Below are 27,730 nucleotides of genomic sequence, written 5' to 3' on the forward strand. Positions count from 1 at the left end.
TCATTCTGTTTAAAGCTGCAGCGTCCCGCTCACTCTTCCTCCTCTCTTTCTCCATTTCTGATGCCCCCCCACGCTCCCTCTTTTCCTTCAAATTTCCTTTTCTTCTTTAATAAATGCAATGCTCAGGCATTCTCTCCTCTCCCGCAACACCCCACTGACTAAAGCACTTTCTTTCACCCACCTGTTCTCGCAGCAGCCTGCCTGAGCTCGCGGCAGCCCATCTGAGCTCTGCCGCGAGCACAGGTGGGCGAAAGAGACTTTCTTTCACCTGCCTGTGCTCGCGGCAGCCTGCCTGAGCTCACGGCAGCCCGCCTGAGCTCTACCGCGAGCACAGGCGGAAGAACGAAAGTGCTTTAGTCAGTGGGGTTTCGGGGGAGAGGACTGCCTCACCAGCCATAAACCTCACCGCACGTCACCAGAATAGATAATAGCAGCGGTGGGAGGCTCTGCCCACCCACCCTGTGCAGAAGCGGCACGCAAGCACACTCAAACCGGTAGTAAAAAAAATTGGCAACCCACCACTGGAATGTATGTGATGGAATGTCCAGTTGCAGCAGTGGGGGGGGGCAGGGGGGGGACAACTCAAAGTTTTCTCAGAAAGAGACCTTAATCAAGAGACTGCAAAATCTCAAGATGGAGGGAGAGTGGGAAGAGGAGAAGGGGGAGTCACTGTGTCACTGTGACTAGGAATCTGGCAGCAACTACCTTGGCTTTAATTATTTTTTAAAAATTCTTTAAAATTCTTTCCTTTTCCTCATGACTGGTGAGGCCACGCCTCCCCTGCTTCTAGTGACTGCAAGTCCCTGTCACACACTAGAATCTCTCAGGATATATCTACTAGTTTAGAAACCTGCAGGTTTAGTTTGCAAATTCTGTGTTTTGAATCCAGGTTTGGTTGAGTTCTCAGATGCCATGTGGTCAGCTGGGGCCAATATTATCATGCTTTCCTGTAGCTGAAGTGGAGAAGTCTTTATTATGTAAAGGAACTAGCTTGGCCTTCTTAATGGCCGATTGACAAGTGGGGATGGGCAGGAAGCTACAGGCAGCTATTCTATCTTTTAAAACATGTTTCTTTCTTTTTTACATCCAGAGAAATATTCTGCCTTTTCAATATTTCCTAGGATATTTCATTTTTCTGAGAGAGGCCTGGGTGACAACTTCCTACACTTGGCTGGCTTTATGATCATAATAAAGGTTTGACTGGTTGATTGCAATATCTACCAATGAGATAGATATTAGAAAATCTTAATGAAACAAAAGATGGCAAAGATTAAAATGGAATGTTATATAAACTTGTCTTTTTTTATCTACAATTCTACCATTTCCTGATTTTGATCAATTACTAGCTTTTGGCATGATCTTTTAAAAATAAGGCTACTGTTGTGAGGACAAGCAAGATAATGAAAGACATTAACACATGAATAGGTTTATAGATGCAATTTAACAGCTACAACGCAGTCACTGCCAACCTCACATAGGAGTCAATTAAAACCTTCAGAAATCATTGTAGTTTAAAGAAAAAAGTAAAACTACCATTTTAAAAAAATCAATTTAAATTGAACACATTTTTGTGAGTGCATAGGAGTCCTGCTGTTGCGTAGGTGTTTCTGCTTATTAACTGAGCCAATTGTTAAAAAGAATAAAACATTGTTGAGAAAGAAAATTTGTGTATTTTCTGTGCATTAACAGTTACCTTCTAGCTCAAGGATGTTAAACTTGATTTCATTGAGTGCCGCATCAGGGTTGTGTTCAACTTCGGGGGGGGGGGGAAGTGTCGTAGCCAGGGTGGGTGTGGCTAGCTCAACGTCACTTGTGTCAGGGGCGTTTTATATTATATATCATTATTGTCAAAACAGTTTAAAACAAGCCATGGAAGGGTGGGGAAAACTGATGGACATTACTGAATAATAGCATTTGGAGTATTGATCAATACTCCAAGGGTAGAGTTATTTTAATGAATAGCCAACAGCTACAAATACATGTCAGATTTTTCATTTGCTTTCTTATGTAGTCTTAATTTTTGTGAGGACATTACTTTCAATTGTCCATAACAAAGATGTAACACAGCCTTTCGGCACTGAGAAGCATACACAGTTGATGATGACAACGACAATATGATGATGATGATGATGATGATGATGATGAAGATTTTGTTTGATTTACCACCAGCTTTCAACTTAATCAAATACTTATAGCATCAAATATGAAAACAGAGAATATAAATCAAGAGCATATAGAGCATATATTAAATCAAATGTAAACATTATGTTTAAAATCTGCCAAAAGCTGTGCCTCTTGGCTACTATTCTAAATGCAGAGAGAGTAGGATTTAAATACAATCCTCACAGGGCAACAATGTGCAAGGTTATTTTCCACTGCCAGATAAATAGGCCTCAGAGACCCATTTCTTTTTCTTAAAGACCTTAATGGTCAGATAGTTGTGTTGTTGCTGTGAACGGACTTGTACACTAGGCCTTTGTCCACCATGATTGGCCTTCCGGCTCTTGTTGCTGCTGTCGATATCCGGACCTACCCTACCTTTCAACCACCCTCCCCTTTGGACTGCATTGAACTTTCCAGAGGGAGTGATCGATATGACAGGTCGCTTGATGAGATCTGGAAGCTGGCTTGCTGCCACTGCGACCTGTCTAGATCCCCCCCCCCCTTTCCGCTCCATCTAACCCAGCCTTCCTCAAGGTGTGGCCTCTCCCCTGTCGGGTGTGTCTTAGAACCTGGAGAAAGGGAGAGGGGCGGAACACCCCTCTTGGACCATATATTTTTTACCATATGTTATACTGGACTCTCTACTGGTCTTGGCAGAAGATATAAGCCTTGTACGGACTTCGCACGCCCGCGCAATTTTTAATCTGGTATGGTGAGTGCATGGGATCGTATGTGATTGAGTGAATGATCCCACTTATTATTGCTATTACCGCTGTATTTTCTGTGTTTTTTAATTATTACGTGGGGACTGCTTGTGTGAGTGAATGAGTATGTTTGATTCGGAGGACCTGCCGGGGAATGTGGGGGTCACTGGGGTGGTCGGGGGGACCATGGACACGGGAGTGGGCCGGAGCATTACGGTCGTAACGGGGAGGGGCAGATATGGCGGGGACTTTAGGGCTGGCCATTACCAGGGAAGGAGGGCTCACTACGTCACAGAGATCCCTCCTTCCGGCCCTATGAGTTCCACTCCGAGGCCAGATGGCGCTAGTAATCAGGACCCTGGTCTCAGGCTGTTGTCGCTAAATGCCAGGTCTGTAGTTCACAAGGCTCCCCTTGTCCGGGACTTAATTTTAGACGAGAGGGCAGACCTGGCATGTATTACTGAAACCTGGCTGGGCCCGGAGGGAGGAGTCCCCCTCGTAGAGATGTGCCCAGAAGGATTTCAGGTGCTTCATCAGCTGAGAGCCCAGGGAAGGGGTGGGGGTGTGGCTATTGTTATCCAGGAGTCTCTAGCACTTCGTAGGATCCCTGCTCCGGAGCTTGTCGGGTGTGAGTCCCTACTGGTGAAGTTGGACCTCAAGGGTCAAGTGGGTTTGCTGTTAACGTACCTGCCTCCCAACAGCGTTGCAGCAGCCCTCCCCTCGCTCCTCGAGTCGGTAGCCGAGCTAGCAATTGAGTTCCCCAGGCTTATGGTCCTGGGGGATTTCAATTTGCCTTCGCTCGGTGAACACTCTGATGGGGTGCAGGAGTTCATGGCTTCCATGACAGCCATGGGCTTGACCCAAGTAATTCGGGGCCCAACCCACTCAGCGGGTCACACGCTCGACCTCGTATTCCTCTCAGGGCAGTGGATTTATGATCTTGGTCTGAGGGGTAATGAGATCATGCCCCTGTCGTGGTCAGACCACTGCCTACTGAGGCTCGACTTTCGGAGGCCAAACCCCCACTGTAGGGAGGAAGAACCAACCAGGTGGTTCCGCCCCAGGCGACTTATGGACCCCTTGAGGTTCCAGACGGAGCTTGGGGTTATTCCTGATACTCTCGCCCACAGTCCGGTGGAGACTCTGGTTGCTGCCTGGAACTCGGCAGCATCGGAGTCTCTTGACCGGATTGTGCCACTACGGCCGCTCCGAGGCGGTGGATCCCGGAGGCCTCCTTGGTTTACCGAGGAGCTCCGGGAGAGGAAGCGCCGGAGGAGACGCCTAGAGCACCTATGGAGGTCCGATAAATCCGAATCGAACCGAGCACTCTTAACATCTTGCACCAAGGAGTATATCAGGGCACTTAGGACAACAAAAAGATCGTACATCGCCACCTTGATTGCGTCCGCTGAGTCGCGCCCAACCGCCCTGTTTAGGATAACCCGCTCCCTCCTAAATAGGAGGGATACGGGGGACCCCTTGCAGGGTAGGGCTGAGGACTATGTCCAGTTCTTAGCAGACAAAGTTGCTCGGTTTCGATCGGATTTGGACTCCGACTTTGCAGATCCAGCCGAGGCACAGGAGGATAATCTGGCAGACCATCGCTGGGTTGAGTTTCAGGATGTTGCCCCTGGGGATGTGGACAAGGCCATGAGAGCTGTGAGTGCCTCCACTTGTGTACTGGACCCGTGCCCCTCCTGGCTGGTTGCCAACAGCAGAGAGGTGACACGGGGCTGGATCCAGGCGGTTGTTACCGCCTCTCTTCGGGAGGGACTCTTCCCCTCCGCACTTAAAGCGGCGGTGGTGAGACCCCTCCTGAAGAAACCATCCTTGGATCCAGCTGTTCTCAACAATTATCGTCCAGTCTCCAACCTCCCCTTTGTGGGGAAGGTTGTTGAGAAGGTGGTGGCCTCCCAGCTTCAGCGGACCTTGGAGGAAACTAGTTACCTTGACCCATTGCAGTCCGGCTTCAGGCCTGGTTACAGCACAGAAACCGCTTTGGTCACATTGACCGATGACCTCTGGAGAGCCAGGGATGGAGGCCATGCCTCCATCCTGGTTCTCCTTGACCTCTCGGCGGCTTTCGATACCATCGACCATGGTATCCTTCTGCGACGACTGCGGGAGGTGGGGGTGGGAGGCACTGTTTTGCAGTGGTTCTCCTCCTACCTCTCGGACAGGTCGCAGTCGGTGTTAGTTGGAGGGCAGAGATCGACCCCTAGGCCCCTAACATATGGAGTGCCACAGGGTTCGGTCTTATCCCCCCTACTATTCAACATCTACATGAAACCGCTGGGCGAGATCATTCGGAGGCACGGGATAAGATACCATCAATACGCGGACGATACCCAGTTGTATCTGTCTGCCCCGTGCCAACTCAATGAAGCGGTGGACGTGATGAGCCGGGGCCTTGAAGCCGTTAGGGACTGGATGAGGGCTACTCAACCCGGATAAGACCGAGTGGCTGTTGTGTTTCCCTCCCAATAATTTGGCAAGTGTTCCATCACTCAGGCTGGGGGGTCAAACACTATACCCCTCAGACAGGGTTCGCAACTTGGGAGTCCTCCTGGACCCACAGCTGACCTTTGATTACCACCTGTTGGCTGTGACCAGGGGGGCATTTGCCCAGGTTCGCCTGGTGCACCAGTTGCGACCCTACCTGAACCGGGAGGCTCTCACAACAGTCACTCGTGCCCTTGTGACCTCAAGGCTGGAATACTGCAACGTGCTTTACATGGGGCTGCCCTTGAAGAGCATCCGGCGACTTCAGCTAGTCCAGAATGCGGCCGCGCAAGCGACTGTGGGTGCACCTTGGTTCACCCACATAACACCTATCCTCCGCGAGCTGCGCTGGCTACCTGTTGATCTCCGGGTGCGCTTCAAGGTGCTACTTACCACCTATAAAGCCCTTCATGGTAGTGGATCTGGGTACTTGAGAGACCGCCTCCTGCCAATCACCTCCTCGCGACCAATTAGATCACACAGATTAGGCCTTCTCCAAATTCCATCTGCCAGTCAGTGTCGACTGGCGACTACGCGGAGGAGAGCCTTCTCTGTAGTAGCTCCGACCCTTTGGAACGATCTCCCCGTGGAGATCCATACCCTCACCACCCTCCAGACCTTCCGCACAGCCCTTAAGATCTGGCTATCCCGTCAGGCCTGGGGTTAGATTGTAATCCGTCCCCACCCGAATGATGAATGTTGTGTTTTATTTTTAATTATGTATTATTTTATGTCTCACTGTTTGTATTCCCCTCCCCATGAATTGTAAGCCGCCCTGAGTCCCCCCAGGGAAAAGGGCGGCCTATAAATAAACTTTCCAATTCCAATTCCAATTCTGATAGGAGAGACAGTCCCTCAAACAGAGCATATTCAGAGCATTAAAAACTCACTCTGGATTATTTTGAAGACTGGCTCTGCCAACTTTATGGAACATAAAGAGAATGTAACTTTAGAATTGGTTAGCACCTTGAAGGTCCTGCCATGCCTTTTTAACTTTATTCTATCCTTGATTTAACTGCCTTTTTTTAAAAAATACAATATTTTATATTGTGTTTATGTTTTTAATGGTACACCACATAGAGTTGCTCTCTGAGTTAGATGGGTAGTCTCCAAATTTAATATATAGAATAAAATATAAATAAAGGTAAACATTACGTTTTAAACTGTATTCAGAAAGCAATAGGTAACCAGATAGGTAACATCCTACGACCCAGAGCTGCTATTCAGCAGGTTCTGGAAAACCGGTAGCAGAAACTTTGAGTAGTTCAAAGAACCAGTAAATACCACCTCTGACTGGCCCCGCCCCCATCTATTCTCTGCCTTCTGAGTCCCAGCTGATCGGGAGGGAATGGGGATTTTGCAGTATCCTTCTTCTGCCACACCCACCAAGCCATACCCACAGAACAGTTAGTAAGATTTTTTGAATCCCACCACTGATAGGACCATTGTGTTTTGCACCTGTTTCTAATTTCATTAGAATATTTTGCATAAACGCAACTTGTGGACATTAAACAAAAATCCCATATAGTTAAAGTTGCTTTGGTTCCTGATTATTCATTTTGACTAACAGCTGGCAGCACCAAAAATATTGTGCATCTTGGCAGTACCAGGATATCAGGCACAACAGATCAATATACTTGTCATCCACAGAAACTCTACTGTGCTACAAAATAATTGCTATTTGGGAGCTCCTTATTTAGGCTGACAGCAACATTTAATTTGTAAACTCTGCTTCCAGAGCAATAAGGAAGATTAAGTCATTACTGATCAACTCATCAAGAAGCCGCTAAATTATTTTTAATACATTTCAGTGACCGCTCAAGATCACAGCACTAAAAAAGACCAATGAAATCAACATGTTTGCAAGTATAATGAAGAGCAAAAGTAACTGCTAATGAAAGAATATAGGATATATCCTGCAATTGGTTTATTTACTATCTCACCTATCCTCAAGGAGTTAACAGTGATGAATATAACATCCACTTTCCCCCCCTTTATATCAAGACTGAGAATAACTGCACCAAAGTCACCTGGGTCTTGTTAGCAAAAATCCTTGGCAATAAGGACAATAGCACAATTTATTCCATTAAAAGCACCGATTTTACATAGGGTGGGTCTTTAGGACACATTACAGTTCCAACTACCACCCTGCAGTCATGTGACCACATGTCAGATGCTCAGCAACCAGCCCACATTTGTGGCTGGTGGCAAAGTCCTATGGTCATGTTAAAAGAGAATTTGATCACTAGACAGATTATTTGGGTATTAAAGTTTCTTGACCATGTGGAACAGGACAAAGGACAAATTACCCTTAAGATTAGTTGTTTTGTTTGCTTCACCTAACTAAAACAAATGAAACAGGATATTGGTACCAATACCCCCTGTGGGGAGGTAATTTAGTAATAAATGTCCTGTCTCTGTTTTGGGAGATTGTGTACGAGGCCTACATGACACAGGAAGGCCAGGTACTTTGGGATGATCGATACGTTGGTTAAGAGTATAAAAGACTGTAAACAACTGCCCTTCGGGGTTCAGATTTTGCTTGACCAATCGCTGTTGAACCTTTGCGCAATAAACCTTTCCCTTTGACAAAGAGCTGGTCTTGTCTCATTTTCTGCTACAATGTGACCATGTTTTACCACTTTTTTTTTTCTTTTCTTTTTTTTGCCAGGTCCTGGCATTTACTTCTAGTTTTTGGCAAAACTGCCTGTAGTAAAAAATGGTTTACGTAATGACTACAACATTTGCTTAATGATAGCTGCCAAAATGGTTATAAAATTAGGTGGGTCACATGGATGGCTCCATTATGGTTGTAAGTTTAGGAGTACTTGTAATTGGCCCATTCCCAGTATAGGCTGCTTATTTCTTCCTGAGTTTAGGAAATGCCATTGTCCATTCCCTTCTCTAACCCATTCTACTCCCACTGTTGCAGATGTGAACACGAGGGAACAGCTAAAGCCACCGTGATTGGCCCAGTTTCCGGGTGGGAAATTGGAGAGCTGTCAGTGGCTGAATGTGCCGGACAGCTCCCTTCAAGAGGAAGCTGCTGGGCAGTTTGATTCACAATTTTTCTCTTGCTTGTAAATAAAGAGTTCTCTGGAACGACATGTCCTGCCTCTTAAATTGAACCTTCGCCCTCATTCTACAACCGAGCTACAGATATTCGCCACTATTGTAAATCTATTTCCATTTTCTGGTGTTCTAGATTGCTGCAATGCATTTGCGCTATTCATTTTTTGTAAAAAAAAAATGTTCTTACTCAGCCTTTACTATAGACCACAAAATATTTTGCTACATATTGTTAAGTGTCTCTCAGTTACCCTCTCTTTATTACAGTGCACCTGTCAGGCCTGCATTTATATTCCTTTTAGAATTTTGGCCTGACACACTTTCTCTTATTTCATTATGCTGTTTCTTTAGTGTAGTTGATGGGAGGGGGGAATAGACAGGAGTGAGATTGTGGAATGTATTGTTTTCATTCTTTACTAGAAGCCAAGGTCATCCTTTGTCTCCACACCAGTACACCTGACCGGAAGAAGCTGGGTGTGGATGCCAGCGTGGAAGAAGAAGATTGGACCATGTGATGGATTGTGGGTGTGGGGACAAGATCATGAACTTTTAACTGGGTGGAATTCTGATGTCATTTCCAGTATTGGGATTAACACAGATGTGCTAAGGTGTTTGCTTTATTAAATTGGAACTTTAAGGATCGTTTTGCATTTGATTCTGATTTAATTCTACATGATACTTGGAACGCTGACAACACCTTTAGTTGATATGGAACCTTTTTATAAAAGTTGGTAGTGTTGCATTTTAGTTCTTGTTAGCTGTCTTGACATTTCCTATTCAATAAAAAGTCCTGTTTCACTATAAAAATAATAAAAACAGGACATCCACAGAAAACCTGAGGGGAATAAAGGGACAAAATGGTGAATAAAATATTCTGCTCTAGGGTGAATATTAAACTCATTCCAGATATTAAAATTTATTAAAGTTGATATGATGCATAAACTCCATCTGGTCAGACTCTACTGACACTGTGAAGGCAGTCTGTCACCCTAGATCAGGGATGTCAAACTCAAGGCCCACAGGTCGGATCCAGCCTGCGGGGTCCTTAGATCTGGCCCAGGAAGCCAGCCTGGAAATAGCAAAGGACTGGCCCGCAGTGCCTTTGCTAGCAAAAACGGGGCACAGCCCCCCCACATTTTGGCCAACAGAGTTTTTGCCGGCAGAGTGCTAGAAGAGCCCATCCAAGCCAAAATGGGGCTCAAGGCCGCACGTGGAGCCCCATGCCCCATTTTCAGTGGCAGGAGATATCCATTCCATCTGTCTTCTATCCTGTCTCCCCCCCCCTCCATCCAGACTGCAGAGGAGAACTACAATGCAGAACTGGCCCTTGAAGAAATCCAGTTTGACACACCTGCACTAGATCATCACAGGGATAATCAAGAGGCACCACCAATATTTTTTATTACACCCAATTGTGGAACCACAAGGGCATTGTGAACTGAGAAACTCTGGGAGCCTGTTGCTCTAGGTTGGAAAACATTTTTGAATTAAAGTTGCCGTGACAAGGCCAGTCTGTAGCTCCTTGATTAGGAGCATGGGTGCGACAGGTGCAGGATCTTCAATGAGGTCTCGAAGTGGGCACTGGCTGAGGCCATTGGCGTGGTTGATGGTTTTCCCCGGATGGTAGAGCAGTCTGTAATTGTAGCCCGCCAGGAAAACAGTCCATTTTCTCATTCGCAGGGGCAGCATTGTTAGGGTCAGGTGGTCCTCCGCCATGATTCCTAGCAATGTTCTATGGTCTGTGATTAGATCAAAGTCTCTGCCATATAGATATTAATGCCTTTGCAGCCAGTGCTTCCTTGTCCAACTGGCTGTAGTTTCGTTCGGCCCTAGATAGTGTCTTAGAATAAAAGGCGATTGGCTCCTCAAGTCCATTTGGCACTTGATGGCCAAGGACTGCCCCCACACCAAATAGGGAAGGATGACAAATTAAGACAAGGGGAAAAGTCTCATTGTATTGTACTAGGATGCTTTCAGATGTTAAAAGTTCCTTTCTCTGCAAAGATGCCATCGATGCCATGCTGCGGTTGACTGTCCTTTGTTCTCTTCTAAAATCCCATCTTCATTGCCAGTGTTAGGTAGGGTCATTCTCCGAGATTCTGGGTGGGTTTCCAAACTTTTTGTTAGGTTAGGTAATATAATAATTTCCAAAATCTCAAGAGCTTATATCTGGCTGCAAGATGCCATCCTGCATTATATTATTTTTTATGGGACTGGAAAACCTCCATTCTAAGTGGTTGTAACATAATTTAGAAGAAAATAAAATGAGGAGTGGCAATTAACTTTATAGATGCATTTATCCAAATAGTTAAAGTTTCAAGTATAGGGTGTTTGGATCTGATGGAATTAGTCTGTTTCCTTTTTTCAGGCACTTAAGGTTGCTGTAGTGTGTTTGTGCTAATCTGAATAATGTTTTTCACAGTTTTTTTGTCTGGAAGTTTGGGTTGTTACTTTTACATACAGCTGTGCATTATTTTTGAGATTTGTATCTTACACTGGTGAGCAGTGCATCCTGTCATAGGCATTTGTGCAGAAAGAATAGTTGTTCCTTAGTAGAGTTTTGCCTACATTCAAATTTCTCCCATTTGCATGCTTTCTGAAGTGTTTGATGCCCATGGCTGTTTCTAATAGAAGAGAAAGAAGAGTGGTGGATGAAAAGCAGTGAACCTATCCTCCCTCACTCTATGGATGCCCCAAAATATGCAAGTCCAACATATCTCTTATCCAATTGCATTGTTACTAGGGCCCCAACATACAGTACAATACAATAGCAGAGTTGGAAGGGACCTTGGAGGTCTTCTAGTATAACCCCTGACTAGGCAGGAAACCCTATACCATTTCAGACAAATGGCTATCCAACATCTTCTTAAAGACTTCCAGTGTTGGGGCATTCACAACTTCTGGAGGCAAGCTGTTCCACTGATTAATTGTTCTAACTGTCAGGAAATTTCTCCTCAGTTCTAAGTTGCTTCTCCCTATAGCTGAAGAACTTACAAAAAAGCTTAGGCACCTCACAGAGGGGAATGAATATTCTATCAACTCCCCACCACAATGCCTCCAGAAAACCAAAGAGCTAAAAATAGAAGAAGGAATTATGATTTCATTCAATGTCACAGCACTCTTTTACATTCATAGAATGGAAGTAGTGATAGAATCCATGGCAGCAATACTGCACAACACACTAAGATTGAAAGGTTGATGGTGGGCCCTAGGCCCCATCAACCTTCGCCTCACTGCCTACTTTAAGTTTGATGAACAAACATACCAACAACCACGTGATCATCACTCTTAGGATTCAAAGCAGAGTAATGCAGCTTTTAGATGTAGCATTCCTACACCTAGAACCAAGATGATACTTTCTTGCTAATAAAAAAGGAACAATTAGAGAAGATACATGAAACAATCAACATCTTTAAAGGAACAAAATTTACAAGGGGAAAAAAATGACACACTGCTTTTCCCTGGACATCCTCATCATCAGGGGAAACAATGGCAAATTAGAAATGCCAGTCTATAGAAAACCAACCCACACTAATCAAGTGCTCCATTGCCAAAGTAACAAGCCAACCTCCCACAAGAGGAGCTGTGTAAGAGCATTATTCACAAATGAACTGCAGTAACCCAGAACAACAGAATGAAGAAACACCCTATATAATATCTATCTACAAAATGAATTCAGTAGGCCGATGATAGTTTCATACCACTAATACAAAGGAACAACTAAAGAAGATACATGAAACAATTAACAACTTCTTTAAAAGAATAAAATTTACAAGGGGAAAAAGAAAATGACACACAGCTCTTCCTGGACATCTTTATCAAAAACTTTATCAAAAATTGTTTTACACTCAACCAATTAAAATTCAGACTAAAACTCCTTAATTTCACAAGAGACTCAACCTTATTCAACTGGGAAACTGCAAGCATCCTAGATCAAACTAAATGTTAGTATCCTAGACCAAAATGTTGGTGAATTCCTGAAAGCTTGACATTCAGACAAATCAACCATCAATAATAAACAAATATAAATAAACCATATTTATAAACCATTTAAACAAAAAAAAACTTAGAAGGAAATAAAAAAGACCACAACACCTCCCCAGCAGCAGTCAAGGACCCAGATAAACCAGGATTAATACCAAACAAAAAAATACTAAGTATAAAACAATACCCTAATCAAAGAAATACCAAAGAGAAAAACTCACCCTCACCAAAACTGGCAGGGTAAGCTACTATATATAAACAGGAAACAAACCCCACACTTACCTGCACTGATATTACCTAGTTAGGTAATAAAACATCAAGCAAACAACCAAGCTCCTTTCTCCAATGACTCAACAAATTTGAAATACAAGTACGGTAATCCTTAAGAACTATAGCTGAGCTCCGAGATGCTGCAACTGCCATAAATACTGTACATGGCAATTGCCAAATGACTGGATTTTGTTCACGACTGTGGGAATGTTGCAATGGTCTTAAGAGTGAAAAATGGTGAGAAGTCCTTTTTGCAGTGGCAGAGTCACTAAATGAATGGCTGTAAGTTGAGGATTACCTGTAAGACCAATGAAACTCTATGAACTGTGGGAACCTTGGTTTTCTCTGAAGGTGGTTACTTGCAGATGTTTTCTATTTGGATAATTTAACAAACAAAAGCAAGCGAACAACCAAACTCAGACAGCACCAATGACTCCAAAAGAATTGGAAATAAGCCAACAAAACTCTATGGACTGTGGAGTCCTTAATGTTCTCTGAACATGGTTGTTTACTTGCAGACATTTCCAAGTTGGGTAATTAAATATCTGCAAGAAAACAATAAAGCTCAGAGAGCACCAAGATCCCTATAGTTCACCCTTGAGCTACAAATATTTTTTTCTATTGAAACTATGGAATTAATTTCTAAACTTCATGTACCATATACGGTACCTTGCTGATTTGGAGAAAAGTTCATGCACTTCTTCCTCTCTGCATTACATATTTTCCAGATAAGCATATTTTTGAATTATATAGTCTGTATTTCCAAGATAGCTTGCTAAAATATTGAAAGCCTTTTCAAATATTTACTGACTATTGCTGATCAAGAAAAAAGACTTCAAGGAGTTCAGTGTTTAGAATGTGGACAACTAAAGCCAGACACCTGTGTAACACTTTCAGGATTCAAGACACCCACATATCTCCCTCTTAACATCCTGCTTTATTTGTCACTTTTATTTTGTGACTGCAACCTGCCTCTCCATGGCAGCCAAGGCATTCAAATTTATTCTCAAAATTTCACGTGTCTATTGGCCAAAATTATGCGCAGCGGCAGCCAAAAAAGCCTATGCAATCCTATGAATCTGCTTTCTGCATTTCCACGAGAAATTGTAAAATAATGGACCACGTCTACTGAATAAGGTACATCACAAAAAAAAAAAAACCACGAACAAACAAACAACCAATCTGGTTTCAAACTTCCACTCGAAAAAGTTATACTTAAGCAAACTTTATCATGCTGTGAAATGCATCTGGGAATGCAGGTGTGTATAGGTGGGAAAAAACACACATTTTTCCCCCTCTGCGTCTTGTAATACACGGGCTTTATTGTATTTCTGTGTCAGCCAGACTGTGAAGATTTTTCATTTCTGATTCTGAAATGCAATTGCAAATAAATTTACGGTGGGCTGATTCGGTGTATAATCCTTCAGCGACACCGACACCCCACTCAAACAGACCACCGAGCCCTGCAATAAAGGATCCCAGCTGCAGAAATCCAGTCAAGCACTGAATAGTGGCGAAACAGCTCCTGCTACCAGTGGTCTCCAACCTTGGCAACTTTAAGACTTGTGGACTTCAACTCCCAGAGTTCCTCAGCCAGCTGGCTGAGGAACTCTGGGAGTTGAAGTCCACGGGTCTTAAAGTTGCCAAGGTTGGAGACCACTGCTCTATACCTTTCACTGTGAAAGGAATGCTGCCTCTGGATATCCTTGGCGTCATTTTTAAACGAACTCAGTATTATATTCACATCCTTTGCCATTAGAATAAAGGCGTATAAAACATATAGGTCTGCTAACCAGCCATATTTTTTGTGCGGGGAACCTTAACTTCCCTTAAGAAAATGAAACCGGAAGTGTCCTTTCCTACCGATGATGCAACTACTCTACACTTTTGCACATCTTAAGAATCTACAGAACGCATGCTCTGGCAGAACTTCGGCTTCTCTCTCACGAGTGCGCATGCGCACGGCGGCTAAAGTCCGTGCCACGTGAGACGATTTAGTTTGTCGCTTGAGATCGGGAAACGTCGCGATAGCTTATAACCGGGCGACCGAGCGTTGGATTCGATAGTGACCGTCGCTATGACCTCCGCGTTGGAAAACTACATCAACCGTATCCTTTTATTGGCTAGAAACGCTACAAACGCGGTGAAAAACACGCGAGTGCTGAAGGGTCGAAGCGGGAACGGGGTGGGAAAGGAAAAGCGTTGAGGGGGGCTGCTGTCTTATATTTCGCCATTTCGGTTTTCGCCATTGTTTCGCGCGCGAGGGGGGGGGGATGTTCGGCGGCCTGCGATTGGCTGCGAGGTCTGCCATTTTCTTTTTTTTCAGAATTGGCTCCGCTTGGATGGTTGGATTTCGTGCGAGGGGGCGGGCTTTGCTGTAGAATGAAAGCGACGCGCTTGTCGGCAGTGCAAATTGACTGGGGCGGGGGGGGGGTGTTTCTTGAAAATGGAGCAGCAAGAGAAGTATTTGCCCATGCCGGCATCAGATTTCTGTGAGGAAAAGGCATAATTGCCAAAATGTTGGTTTTGAATGGGAAGAGATCCAGTTTCTTAAAAGGGCTTTTATATGTAGACGCGGTGGCTTACTGCAGTGGTCTCCAGCCTTGGCAACTTTAAGACTTGTGGACTTCAACTCCCAGAGTTTCTGGCTGAGGAACTCTGGGAGTTGAAGTCCACAAGTCTTAAAAGTTGCTAAGGTTGGAGACCACTGGTAGGGGCTAAGATGCTGAGCTTGTCAATCAGAAAGGTGGGCAGTTCAAATCCCTAGCGCTGCGTAATGGAGTGAGCTCCCGTTACTTGTCCCAGCTTCTGCCCACCTAGCAGTTTGAAAGCATGTAAAAAATGGAAATAGAAAAATAGAGAACGTCTTTGGTGGGAAGGTAACACTTTTCCGGGCACTTTCAGTGTTTAGTTATGTCGGCCACATGACCTCGGAGACAGCGCTGGCTCTTTGGCTTTGAAATGGAGATGAGCACCGCCCCCTAGAGTCTGGGACGACTAGCACATATGTGTGAGGGGAACCTTTATGTAGCATTAGCATGAGCTTACCCTTTTTATTTGGGAAGAGCGCACGTGCACACACACATACCTTAAGGTCATTCCTTGACATGAATTTTAGGTACTGTTGCTGTGATTACTTCAGATGGTCGGATGATTGTGGTGAGATTTCCTCTTAAACTCATTATTTTCTAAAATGTTCGATTTGTATTGAATGTGGGCTGTTGTGCTATTTACATGCCACCAGTGTTAAAATCTCATTTTTGCCCATTGTGGAAATAATTGTAGCGATGGCCTTGTGATTACAGCATGGATATCTTGATTTGCAGAATTAACTGTCAACCATTAATTAACCCTAACCCAATTTTGGAAGAAAAAAGTGTGCAATGAAATAAGTGGATATAACTGATTGGTCATGGTGGCCTAGTGGTTAAGACACTCAATGTTGTCAGCTTGAGATCCAAGTCCTGGGTGACCTGTGAGCTTCTGTTCTTGCTCTGGGTCGTCAATCCAGCAGTATGAAAGCATGTAAATGCAGGTAAGTAAATAGGTACTTCAGAGGGAAGGTAACAGCGTTCCATGCGCCTCACTGTATATTCATGCTGGCCACATGATCACAGAAGCGTCTTCAGAGAATGCTGGCTCCATCAGCTAGGAAACCAGATGAGTACTGCCCCCCAGATCACACTTGACTGGAAAGGAGAAATCTTTACCTTTTTAATTGATTGGTGTAATTGATTACTCACTGGTACGCAAAAAAAATCCCAACAGTCCAGACCTAGTTTGATGTCAATATATAATTTATTGTTATCTATCTCATTTAAATATGAATTGCTGTTCATATTTTTAAAGGTTAAAAAATAAAGAATTGTAACAAATATGCTTTATAAATGATAATGTGATAGATTGCATTTATGTATTTATTTCAGGGCACTCTCAAGGGCTTTGATCAGACAATCAATTTGATTTTGGATGAGAGCCATGAAAGAGTATTCAGTTCTTCACAAGGAGTGGAACAAGTAGTATTAGGATTATACATTGTGAGAGGAGATAATGTGTAAGTTTTATCCTTTTGAAGTTAATGTAATCCAAGCTGCAGTTAGATATGAAATCACTTGTTATTTGAGAGCCTATCTGGAAACAAGGTTATTGGTATCCCTCTAAGCTGTGGTTCCCAAAAGTTTTCCCCCATTACACCTCCCTTTAGTATAAAGTATACATCTCCCTTAAAATCCAAATCAAATGAACAATTAAAATCAGTAAAATGATAGTTTGGGAAAGATGGATGTATTGTAGCAATGTACTTAAAAGGCTTTCACAACTTCCCTGAACTCTCTCTACACCTCTCCAAGAGTGGTACCTCACAGTTTGGAAAGCCTGCTTTAAGGTTTTTCATACTACTCCTCATAGATGAAAATTCATTTTCCTTTGCCCCTTTCAGCCACTTGCATACTAATATTTATATAGAATTTCTTTATAATCCAACCCATATGCTTTCTTTATTCCTCTGTTCATTAATATCTCTTGTCTAATATTCATAACCAGACGTTATTTCTTAAGCAGCTAAGTCATGCCAAAGTTTGATATTCCCTCTGAACCTTCTGAATGTTTTCTTAAACTCACTTTTGTGTACATGTATATCTAAGATACAGTGCTGAGGTAGTTGCTGCCAGAGTCACAGTGGATGACTCTGCTTAGTGCTTAACTGTTTAAAAAAGCTTCTAAAAAGTGCCCTCTACAGGAGGAGGTGGGAGAACCACATGCCTCATTTAGTCTGAATTTATGATCACTTGAGCAGAGTTAAGCAAGGGTTAAAAGCCAAAAAATTCCTTAGGTAGATGAGGCACGTGGTTCTCTTGCCTCCTCCTGTAGAGGGCATTTTTTTAAGAGGCTTTTTTAAACAGTTAAGCAGAGTCATCCATTGGGGACTCTGACAGCAGCTAACCCAGCCTGACCTCAGCAGCTCTTGCCTTTTTCCTTTTACATTTTTACATTTTCATCATGACAGACAAGAGCAGAGTTGAAATCCTCTGTGAAACAGCTGGAAAAGGTATGTGGGTCGGAAGGAGGGGGAGGAATTCAAAATTAATGTAATTTGTAAGTAATTGTAATTTGTAAGTAATTTTTGTGTGGGTGTGTGCTTTTCTTCACTCAGAGGGAAGGAGAGGCAGGGAGGGCAGCCCGCCAGCTTTATTTCTCTGTGTCGGGGAAGCCCGGCCGCAGAGGCGGGTCTTTTACCTAAGTCTGCTGGCAGGCTGGCACTTTCTTTCTTGAAAGCGGCTTTTGCCCGCTCCGGCGCTTTTGCCCGCTGTCAAGAAAGAGGCTTTTGGCCGCGCCGGCGCTATGTTCAACATAGAGGCGGGTCGGACATAGCGCCAGAGCGGCCAAAAGCCTCTTTCTTGAAAGCGGCTTTTGCCCCCTGTCAAGAAAGCTGCTTTTGGCCGTTCCGGCGCTATGTCCAACATAGAGGCGGGACATAGTGCTGGAGCGGCCAAAAGCTGTTTTCTTGACAGCGGGCAAAGGCCGCTTTCTTTCTTTTTGTCTCACCAGCCATAAACCTCACCGCACGTCACTGCTAAGATAAAAAAAATAATTGCTTATTTTCTTTTTTAAAGTCATTTTTGCACAAAATACTTTTCTGTATTCTTGGCGCAAGTTATTATCTCCAAGGGGTATATTTATGTGATAATTATTTCAGTACAATCCACATGGGCTAGATATTCTATCCTCTTGTAGAATTTCATTTATACTTTTCAGTTTGCTGCAAAGTATGAAAAGAATATTAAGTAGAAATAACTATTTTTGTAATAGAATGCAGAATGCAGGTTCTGTTGATATTTAATTTAAAATACATATAACTGGAGCAATCAAAATTTCTTTTTCAGAGCTGTAATTGGAGAAATAGATGAAGAAACAGATTCAGCCCTTGACTTGGGAAATATTCGAGCAGAACCTTTGAACTCAGTTGTACATTGAAAGACAAAAGAATAAGGACTGCTTTACATAATTATTTATACAATGGCATGACTCCTTTTTAAAATTTGCATAATTTGGATCATTTATACTTATTTTTTACTGTTACAGCTTTATGTAAATTAAAGTATACATTTTACTACTGACTCATGTATTTAGAATGCCAACATGGCAATCGGAAAAAGCAACTTTAAAAACTAGAGTATTATATCTTAGAACATAAGGAAATGAAAATTCTAAACTGCTAACACAAAAGGAATATTTTGCTGGGAACAACATTCAGAAAAAGCATGATTTTAAATGATTTTAAAATTTTATTAAATAAATCACATTAAATACAAGTGTACTATAATAAAAAAAAATTTAATTTCTTAAAAAATGACTTGGCGGTTTGTGCCATTGTAATTTATTATGTCATTTTAAACAATTGAATGTATTCATGTTAGGATGATTTGCAACATTATGAATGGAATTTCCCTTTCCATCCCAAACCTACACTTCAGTGTACACAAGATCCTTCTAATCTTCCATCTAAGCTGCGATTATGAGACAGAATTCCACTACCAGCTATCATTCTTCTAATACAGCGATGGCGAACCTTTTTTGGCTTGCGTGCCATAAGTGAGGGGGTCGTATGCAGGTGTGACGCACCCATAATGCAATGTGCGACACCACCACCCAGTGCGCATGCATGCACTACAGGCGATTTCCCCCATCTTTTGCATGCTTTTTTCGCCCTCCCCAGGCTCCAGAGGCTTTATAGGAGCCTGGGGAGGGCGAAAACAGCCTCCCCCCACCCCCTGGAAGCCATCCGGAGGCTTCAGAGACCTTCAGGAGGCTTCCCTGAAGCCTTCAGAGCAGTCAAAACAACCCTCTGAGCAAACCGGAATCCGTTCCTGAACTTTTGGTTTGCCCGTAGGGCCATTTTTCTGTGCTCCGGAGGCTTCAGGGAAGCTCCTGAAGCCTCTGGAGGGCCTTGGGGTGGGGGGGGAGAGGCTCTTTTCGTCCTCCCCAGGCTCCTATAAAGCCTCTGGAGCCTGGGGAGGGCTTTAAAAAAGGGTGAACTCAGCGAGCCAGCGCGGGCATGTGCGCTGGCCAGCAGACATCTGTGGCACGCGTGCCATAGGTTCGCCATCACTGTTCTAATGAATGGAGCTGCTAAAAGTTGTGATACATCTTGGGGTGTGTGTAAACTTCCTATGTGCTAATGTTCAAATTAATAGAATTTCCAGAAATTGTAAACTTGGGACACACTGTATCACTAGAGTATATGCTATATCAATGGCACCTGATACCTTACAGCACCAGGGCACCACCTTTAAAAAATAAACAATAGCCTGAACCATTAGTTCAAGATACAGAAAATGCTTGAAATTTTGTTATAATCAAATCATCAGTGCATTTTTAGCACTACTTAAAAATACAGATCAGATTTCTCTTGGCACTACTGCTGTAATGGCATATCAGTATAGGATGCCTAATGCTGAACCTATGTAAAAGTGATTAACAGAAGTAGAAATGCCATGTATATGGAATGCATTTGAAGGCATAAAGTAAATGTATCAGAAAAACAGTAACTTACCTGACAACATGCAAATTAATTAAAAGTACAAGAGCAGATCTAGGAATGACTTTTTAAATATACATATACAAACTTAACAAAGGCAGTTTTATAGGTCATAGGCTAGTGTGAATTTACTAAAGAAAAAATATGGGGGTTGTGAAAAAAACAAAATAGGGACCACAAGACTATTAAGTATTTTTTGTACATAACAAGTGCACTGTGCCAAATATGCATCCTATTGAAAAGTTAAGTAATCAAGTCATATCTACAAGTTTGCAGAGTTTATTCAAATCATATAGTTTTTCTTTAAAACATCTAGATACTGCTGTTTTGCCTTGGAAACTTGATCTTGGTCTATATCTGATTTTGTTGAAGATCCATCAATTGATCCTACAGGGGAGACTCTAACAGATCCGGCATCAAGTTCAGCTTTAGCTGAAAAACAACAGTATTTTTTACAGGTTTCATAATATCTGCTGAAGAGACAATGATATCAGAATGCCAATTTTGACGGATATTATGAGCAATATTTTCAACTGTTTATTTTGCTATGGAAGAAAAAAACAGCGCTCGATATATAGAGCAATAAACCCAATAATGTAGAATTTCTGGAATGCTTTTATTTGAGACATTCCAATAGAAGAGAATACATGTAGCTCAGGACTGAATTGTGAAATTCTTGGTGCTCTGAGCTTGTTTTTTTATTTGCAGGCATTTCATTACGCAACATCAGTGCTAGTGAGTTATTTGCTATATTTATATACAGGGAGTTGTATGTACAGTATGTGGGTGCGCATGTGCGAGTGCACACACACACACACACACACAAACAAAGCTCTACTTAATAGTAATCTTACATATCGAGTAATGAAATGTCTACAAGCAATGGCTTCGAGCACCCTGCCAGCCAAAACGGGGCCTGTGGGCAACCCCTGTGCAGCCTGTTTTGGCTGACAGGGTGCTGTAGGAGGCAATCCAGGCCAAAAATGGGACACATGGGGGCTGCCTGTGGCCCCCCGTGCCCTGGTTTGCATGGCAGGGAGCTGCAAGGGGGCATCTGTCCCATCTCCCTTTTACTCCCAAACTGGCCCGCGGAGGACAACTACAATGCTGATCTGGCCCTCCAAGAAATCCATTTTGACACCCCTGCTCTAAAACAATTGCTTATAATATTTCTATGATCTAATAGTGTATCTAAAATATTAGATACTCCCTTTTTTCCTTCTTATTTATATTACTTTGGGTATTATACATTAGAACTATTTTCTATCATGTAGATTAGTTACTGATCAGCAGGTAATGGGTTTATATTTTATGTTCTAGAAATAAATTGCTAAAGCTTTTACTGTGGCCATATTTAGGTTCTAAAACCTAAGGGTATCAAACTCGCATTGTCACGATGTATTGGGACTCCCTCCCCCCTTTCACTAAACCAGGGCATAGCCAGCATGTGATGCATCTGGCCCACGGGCTCACACCCCTGTTCTAAAATGTAAAGGATGAGGTGCAATGTCTCAAATTTCAGTTAGTATTTTCTTGCCGGCAGCAGGATAGGGGTAGGAAACAAAGTAAACAGCAGAACAAGTTTCAAATTGTCAGCATATAATTTGCTATTTACCTTGGTCCAGTTCTTTTGTGATTCTTTTTTCTAATTCCATCCGCATCTGAAATGATATTTAGATTACGGTTGAAATATTACTAAATATAAACTACAAATACATAAACACAGTATCGCTTAATAAGATATTTTAGCAAATTTCACATAGGCTTCTCTCTTAGTTTTTTAAAAAATATCCCAGCTTTCAATTAGCATTGATCAAAATGTTACATCATGAATTAGCATTAAGGAATCAACACTTGCTGATAATACAATATCCAATCGAAGATAGACTTCACAGATGGCTTAAAATGCAAAATCAAAATGTTTTGACTAAAAGAACAAATCTGTCTGCATGTGTGTATATACATGTGTGTGTGTGTGTGTGTGTATAAAATCATAGATTACTAAGAAGTGCAAATAGGCAATTTAAAAAAAAATGTAAATATGTATCTTTACAGGTGCAGCTTCCACATTGGTTGTGATTGCAATTTATATGCACAAACTGCACTACAAATACACCTATGTATTTTCCTTCTTTGTATGCTTTGTTATTTAGTGTTATATACTAAATTGCATTAGGAAAAACACAAGTCTTTGTTAGTTTCTGGCAGCGCTTTTCCATGAATTGATCATTTCATGTGATTTATCAAGATGAGGGGAAATCTGATTTCAGAATATTTCAATCATCTTAGAAACACTGGCAAATATCCTGTAGAGAATAACTGAAGAACCAGTGGTACCAGTACTTGCCATGGAGCTAACCAGAACTAGCTCACTAGGATTTGGAGTTCACTTTATTTTACAATCTGGATTAATTATTTTTCCATTAGCTCACACAACATGTCACAAAGTAAAGTACTTCATGGAGCTGCAGATTTTGCATCTGGTTGCACATTTAGGTATCTAAAAGTCATTTTTCTGGCCTATGTGGGAACTGAACAACCTTAACACCAGATCTTCAAAGGAATATCTTGTTTTTAAATGATAAATGTGGAATCCACTACAAATCTTCCTACTGTTGGCTGAAAACTAGGGAAGTTTTTCAAATACCTAAGAATATAAACAGTGTCCTGCTGGATTGATCCAAGGTTCATCTAATCCCACCATCTGTTCTAATAATGGTGAACCAACTGCACAAGGAGGTGCACTGGTCTGCCTGCAGATGGCATTCAAAGACAATACTGCCATCAAGACTAATAGTCATTGGTCCCCCGACTTCCATGAATGGGTCCAATTGAAGCTGGCCCTGCTAGTAGGCAGCACCACATCTCACAGCACCAGGACCACATTATCAGTGAATAAGACCAATAATGGGTTGAAGGAAGGTAAACTGCAGCCTAAGGTAAACAAGGCAAATTAACTAATAGGAATTTGATATATTGGATGCTGTCACCCTTTGAAAACTTACAACTTGGGTCCAAGATTACCCACAGAATCTTAAAAACTAAGGATGCACAGCTAAGATTACCGTATTTCACGACTATAAGCCGCACTGAAAATCCTAAAATTTGATAAAAAACCGGCAGTGCGGCTTATAACCCGGTGCGCTTTATATATGGAAAAAGATTGAAAATCTCTCCCTCCCGATTTTACGTTCAAACTTGAAGCTCACACACGTCCCTTGGGTCTCTCCCTCCCGATTTTACTTAGTACGCTCAAACTTGAAGCAGGCACACGTCCCTTGGGTCTCTCCCTCACGATTTTACTTAGTACGCTCAAACTTGAAGCATGCACACACGTCCCTTGGGTAAGGTGACCAGTGTACATAAAGAAAAATAAAATAGTAAGATAGTGGGATCCTTGCTCACCAAGCTCAGAAAACAGTGATCCCACGATCTGTCCCACACCTCCTCTTTCCCTAAGAGGTGGTGGGGTGGAGAATACTTGCCCATCAAGCTCAGAAACCAGCGATCCCACGATCTGTCCCACACCTCCTCTTTCCCTAAGAGGTGGTGGGTGGAGAATCCTTGCCCAGCAAGCTCAGAAACCAGCGATCCCACGATCTGTCCCACACCTCCTCTTTCCCTAAGAGGTGGTGGGGTGGAGGATCCTTGCCCATCAAGCTCAGAAACCAGCGATCCCACGATCTGTCCCACACCTCCTCTTTCCCTAAGAGGTGGTGGGGTGGAGAATCCTTGCCCATCAAGCTCAGAAACCAGCGATCCCACGATCTGTCCCACACCTCCTCTTTCCCTAAGAGGTGGTGGGGTGGAGAATCCTTGCCCATCCAGCTCAGAAACCAGCGATCCACGATCTGTCCCACACCTCCTCTTTCCCTAAGAGTGGTGGGGTGGGGGATCTTTAGGAAACGGAATGCAGGCAGGGGGGGAAACGAAATGAACGAGTGGCCAGGCAGGCTAGGAAACGGAATGCAGGCAGGGGGGAAACGAATGAACGAGTGGCCAGGCATGCTAGGAAACGGAATGCAGGCAGTGGGGGAAACGAAATGAACGAGTGGCCAGCCAGGCTAGGAAACGGAATGCAGGCAGGGGGGGAAACAAAATGAACGAGTGGCCAGGCAGGCTAGGAAACGGAATGCAGGGCAGTGGGGGGAAATGTTGCAAAAAAATGTGCGGCTTACAACCCGGTGCGCTTATATATGAAAAAAGTTTGGAAAAAATTAATGTTAACTGATACTGTGGCTCATAATCCGGTGCGCCTTATGGTCGTGAAAATACGGTACTGTGCCAGACATATCATTCTGAAGATGCCTGATCTGGTCATGATGAAACATGCCATAGCTATACCCTATATCAGTGGTCCCCAACCCCCGGTCCGCGGACCGGTGCCGGGCCGTGGAGTACCTGGCACCGGGCCGTGCAGCGGCCGGGGGCCATGATCGCTGCAGCGGCCGGGGGCCATGATCCCTGCTGCCTCTTCACCCACACGCGCAGCCTGAGATCAACCCCGGGACTCGAACCCGAGAGCCGCCTCTCCGGTCCAAACCCCACTCCCACCCCGGTCGGCCGCCCGGCCGCCTTGGTAGCCCGTGGAGACGGAGCGCGTTCGGTTCGCTGCTACCTGGGGACGCCGTCCCCATGACGTCACCCGGGCGGAGTCCTCGCCTCCTTCTCTGGCGAGGCTTTCTTCCCCGCCAGCCAATCAGAGGCCAGTCCCCCGGGCAAGCGGGGACAATTTGCTGGCCGGATCCGAAGCAGAAGCGGGAGCTTGGAGGGGGGGGAGAGAGCGAGAGAGCGAGCGCTGGGTGGGTGGCAGCGCGTTCCACAGCGGACTAGGCGTGCCGCGCCCTGCCAACCCCCCCCCCCACACACACACACGTACACACACTGCCTCTCTGGCAATTGGCTGCCCAGGAAGGGAGCGGGGAGCTTCACAGATAGGAACGTGATTGGGGTTTGTTTCTTCCCCCACTCCTGAGCCCTTTTTTTTTTTTGGCTTGACCTTCTGGGGTCTCCGCAGTGGAGCAGTCCGAGGTCAGATGGGGAGGCGGAGAGAGAGAGAGAGAGATGAGATGGGCGGGTGGCAGCTGTCTGTGAAACATCTTCCCCTCCCCACCTCCTGGGCAGCCAATTGCCAGAGAGGCACGGTGGGGGTGGTTGGGGGTGGTGGGGGTGGAAGGAAATAAAAAGAGAAGTTGCCCTTTCATTTTGCAATCTCTCTCTACGACCTTGTTTTCATTCTCTTCCCTTTTGTTTCGTCCTCATTTCTCAATCTCAGCAACTTTAACACTTTTGGACTTCAACTCCCCAAATTGCCCAGCCAGCTAGAATAGATAGATAGATGGTGGATAGGTGATTGATAGATAGAGAGGGATGGATGGATGGATGGATGGATAAATAGATAAATAGATAGATAGATGATAGATAGAGGATATATACACATACACGCATACACACATACATACACAGAGAGAGACAGAGACAGAGACAGACATGGATGGATAGATATCACAGAAGTGAGTACACCCCCTCACATTTTATCAATATTTAACTATATCTTGCAGCAGTTTAGACATTAATGGCTGGGGGCCATGATCGCTGCAGAACAACGCCCCCCCACCCCTGCGCGCGCTCAGCGGGCCACGGTAAAATTATCAAAGGCTGACTGGTCCGCGGTGATAAAAAGGTTGGGGACCACTGCCCTATATGATATGCGCTATCTAATAAATAAGAATACTGGTTAGGACTTAATAAATGTGTGTTCAGACAAAGCTAAAGCTGTATTCTCCTGCATTTGAATTTACCTAAATATTGTCTTGGCATCATTACAAATGTATTTGGTTAATGTAAGATTTTGGAATGCCCTTTGTTTTATTTAGGCAAAATAAAACAAAGGCAGAAATCTAGGCAAATATTCTATATTTAGAGAGCCAGTTTGGTGAAGTGCTTAAGGCATTAGGCTGGAACCTGAGAAACTGTGAGTTCTAGTCCCAACTAAGACATAAAGCCAGCTCAGTCACTAGAGGCCTCTCCCTCAGCCTTAGGGAGGAGGAAATGGTAAATCATTTCTGAAATCTTGCCAAAAAGCCTGCAGTCATCAGGAGTCAATACTGATTCAAAGGCACAATTTTACTTATTTATCAATATAGATATTCTATATTTAAGCTGCTTTATGATGTGTTTTAATTAGGCACTAAGTTTTATTATTTGTATTTTATAATTAATTGTTGTTAACCACAATGATAGACAATATATAACTCCAATAAATACTTTTCCTGGCTTTTTTCCAATTTGTAATTTTGTTTATTTATTTATTTGTATCCCACTTTTTACAAATAACCCCATATGTTACAAATAACATCCAGCATACCTTCTCAGAAAGACTGTCCAGAAAGAGAAGGAAAACAAAATCTAACTTAATGCTACCTACAATTCTGCTTCAGTTCTTAATATATTTAGCTGCTCAGTCTTGTTTATTCAGTCATTCTTATCTCCTGAAATATATCTATAATAAAAAGGAACTTTACAAATAATAATAATTTATTACATTTATATGCTGCCCACCTCTCAGAAACTTTGAAGTATTTAGAAAGCCAAATAAAAATATGGCCCTTTTTAGTTGTTTCTATGAGGATAGTGAGGTCAGAACACAGCAGAGGAAGTATAGCAGACATGCTAATAGTGCTGTTACATCTCTTTTAAAATCCTTTCTCGAATTCTGATTCTGAGTCATTGCTTTTTGGCAATTTTTAAAAAATGCTTATCTAGAATGAAAATAAATTTAGAAAGCTGTAAATCTGGGAAAATAGCTTATCTGTGCTTCAAGGGAGATAAAAGAGTGTAACTGCTTTCCCTGTAGATCAAGGGTGTCAAATTCATATTGTCACATTGTCATCACATGACGTATTATGACTTTTCCCCCTCCTTTGCTAAAATGGAGGTGGGCTTGGTCAGTTCATGAAACATTTGGGCTGTGAGTTTGACACCCCTGCTGGAGATATGTTTTATTAAATTACTTTAATTTGCATAGGAAACTAGCCATGAAAATTAATCAGGAACATAGTTCTATAGATCTCAATATTACAGCCATATTCTGAAATCATATTGATGTGCAATTTAGATTACTGTGGAACTATGAACAAGGAAATTCCTAATTAGAAAGTTAAATATGAATCATATAGAATTACTAAAATGACTGTAATTTTCAATTACTCTAAATATAGTAAAACACATTAAGTACATTACATAAATATGTTGTAATGGGTTATTTATGATTCTTTTATTCATATTTGTAATTTTCACTGCTACTTTCTTACAGTATAATCAGACAATATAATAGCTCAGCACAAGAAATTACATGGTATTCAGCAATACTGACTACACACCTTGTTAAGTCTCTGGTTGCAGAGAAGAGAAGGGAGAATTAGATTTTTGATCAAGGAGCTGAAGAAGTAAAGAGCAAGCCATAAGTGCATAGTTTTTGATGACAGAAATGAAAGTGACT

At 43.0% G+C, this 27,730-nt stretch overlaps 2 protein-coding genes across 2 annotated transcripts in view; one reads left to right on the forward strand and one right to left on the reverse strand.

Annotated features, from left to right (window-relative positions):
- Window positions 1-14,662: 14,662 nt before the first annotated feature.
- On the forward strand, window positions 14,663-18,897 carry LSM8 (LSM8 homolog, U6 small nuclear RNA associated). The gene is made up of 4 exons (XM_032222170.1): window positions 14,663-14,800; window positions 15,811-15,851; window positions 16,619-16,746; window positions 18,575-18,897. Exons 1-4 carry the CDS (start codon window positions 14,770-14,772, stop codon window positions 18,663-18,665), a joined length of 291 nt encoding a protein of 96 aa, XP_032078061.1. The 5' UTR covers window positions 14,663-14,769; the 3' UTR covers window positions 18,666-18,897.
- An 865-nt stretch (window positions 18,898-19,762) lies between these two features.
- The window catches only part of LOC116511063 (ankyrin repeat domain-containing protein 26-like), a 94,864-nt gene continuing 86,896 nt past the window's right edge, over window positions 19,763-27,730 (reverse strand). The window contains 2 exon segments of the mRNA XM_032220836.1: window positions 19,763-20,661; window positions 21,845-21,890. Coding sequence (XP_032076727.1) covers window positions 20,513-20,661; window positions 21,845-21,890 — 195 coding nt within the window. The 3' untranslated portion in view covers window positions 19,763-20,512.

Source organism: Thamnophis elegans, chromosome 7, assembly GCF_009769535.1.
Source record: "Thamnophis elegans isolate rThaEle1 chromosome 7, rThaEle1.pri, whole genome shotgun sequence".
NCBI lineage: Eukaryota > Metazoa > Chordata > Lepidosauria > Squamata > Colubridae > Thamnophis > Thamnophis elegans.

Excerpts from the sequence above, each read along its gene's own strand:
- LSM8 (XM_032222170.1), top strand. The coding sequence starts at position 14,770 with ATGACCTCCGCGTTGGAAAACTACATCAACC. Across the intron at positions 14,801-15,810 it reads GTTGGAAAACTACATCAACC|GTACTGTTGCTGTGATTACT; the intron begins GTATCCTTTTAT and ends CATGAATTTTAG. Across the intron at positions 16,747-18,574 it reads ATTGTGAGAGGAGATAATGT|AGCTGTAATTGGAGAAATAG; the intron begins GTAAGTTTTATC and ends TTTCTTTTTCAG.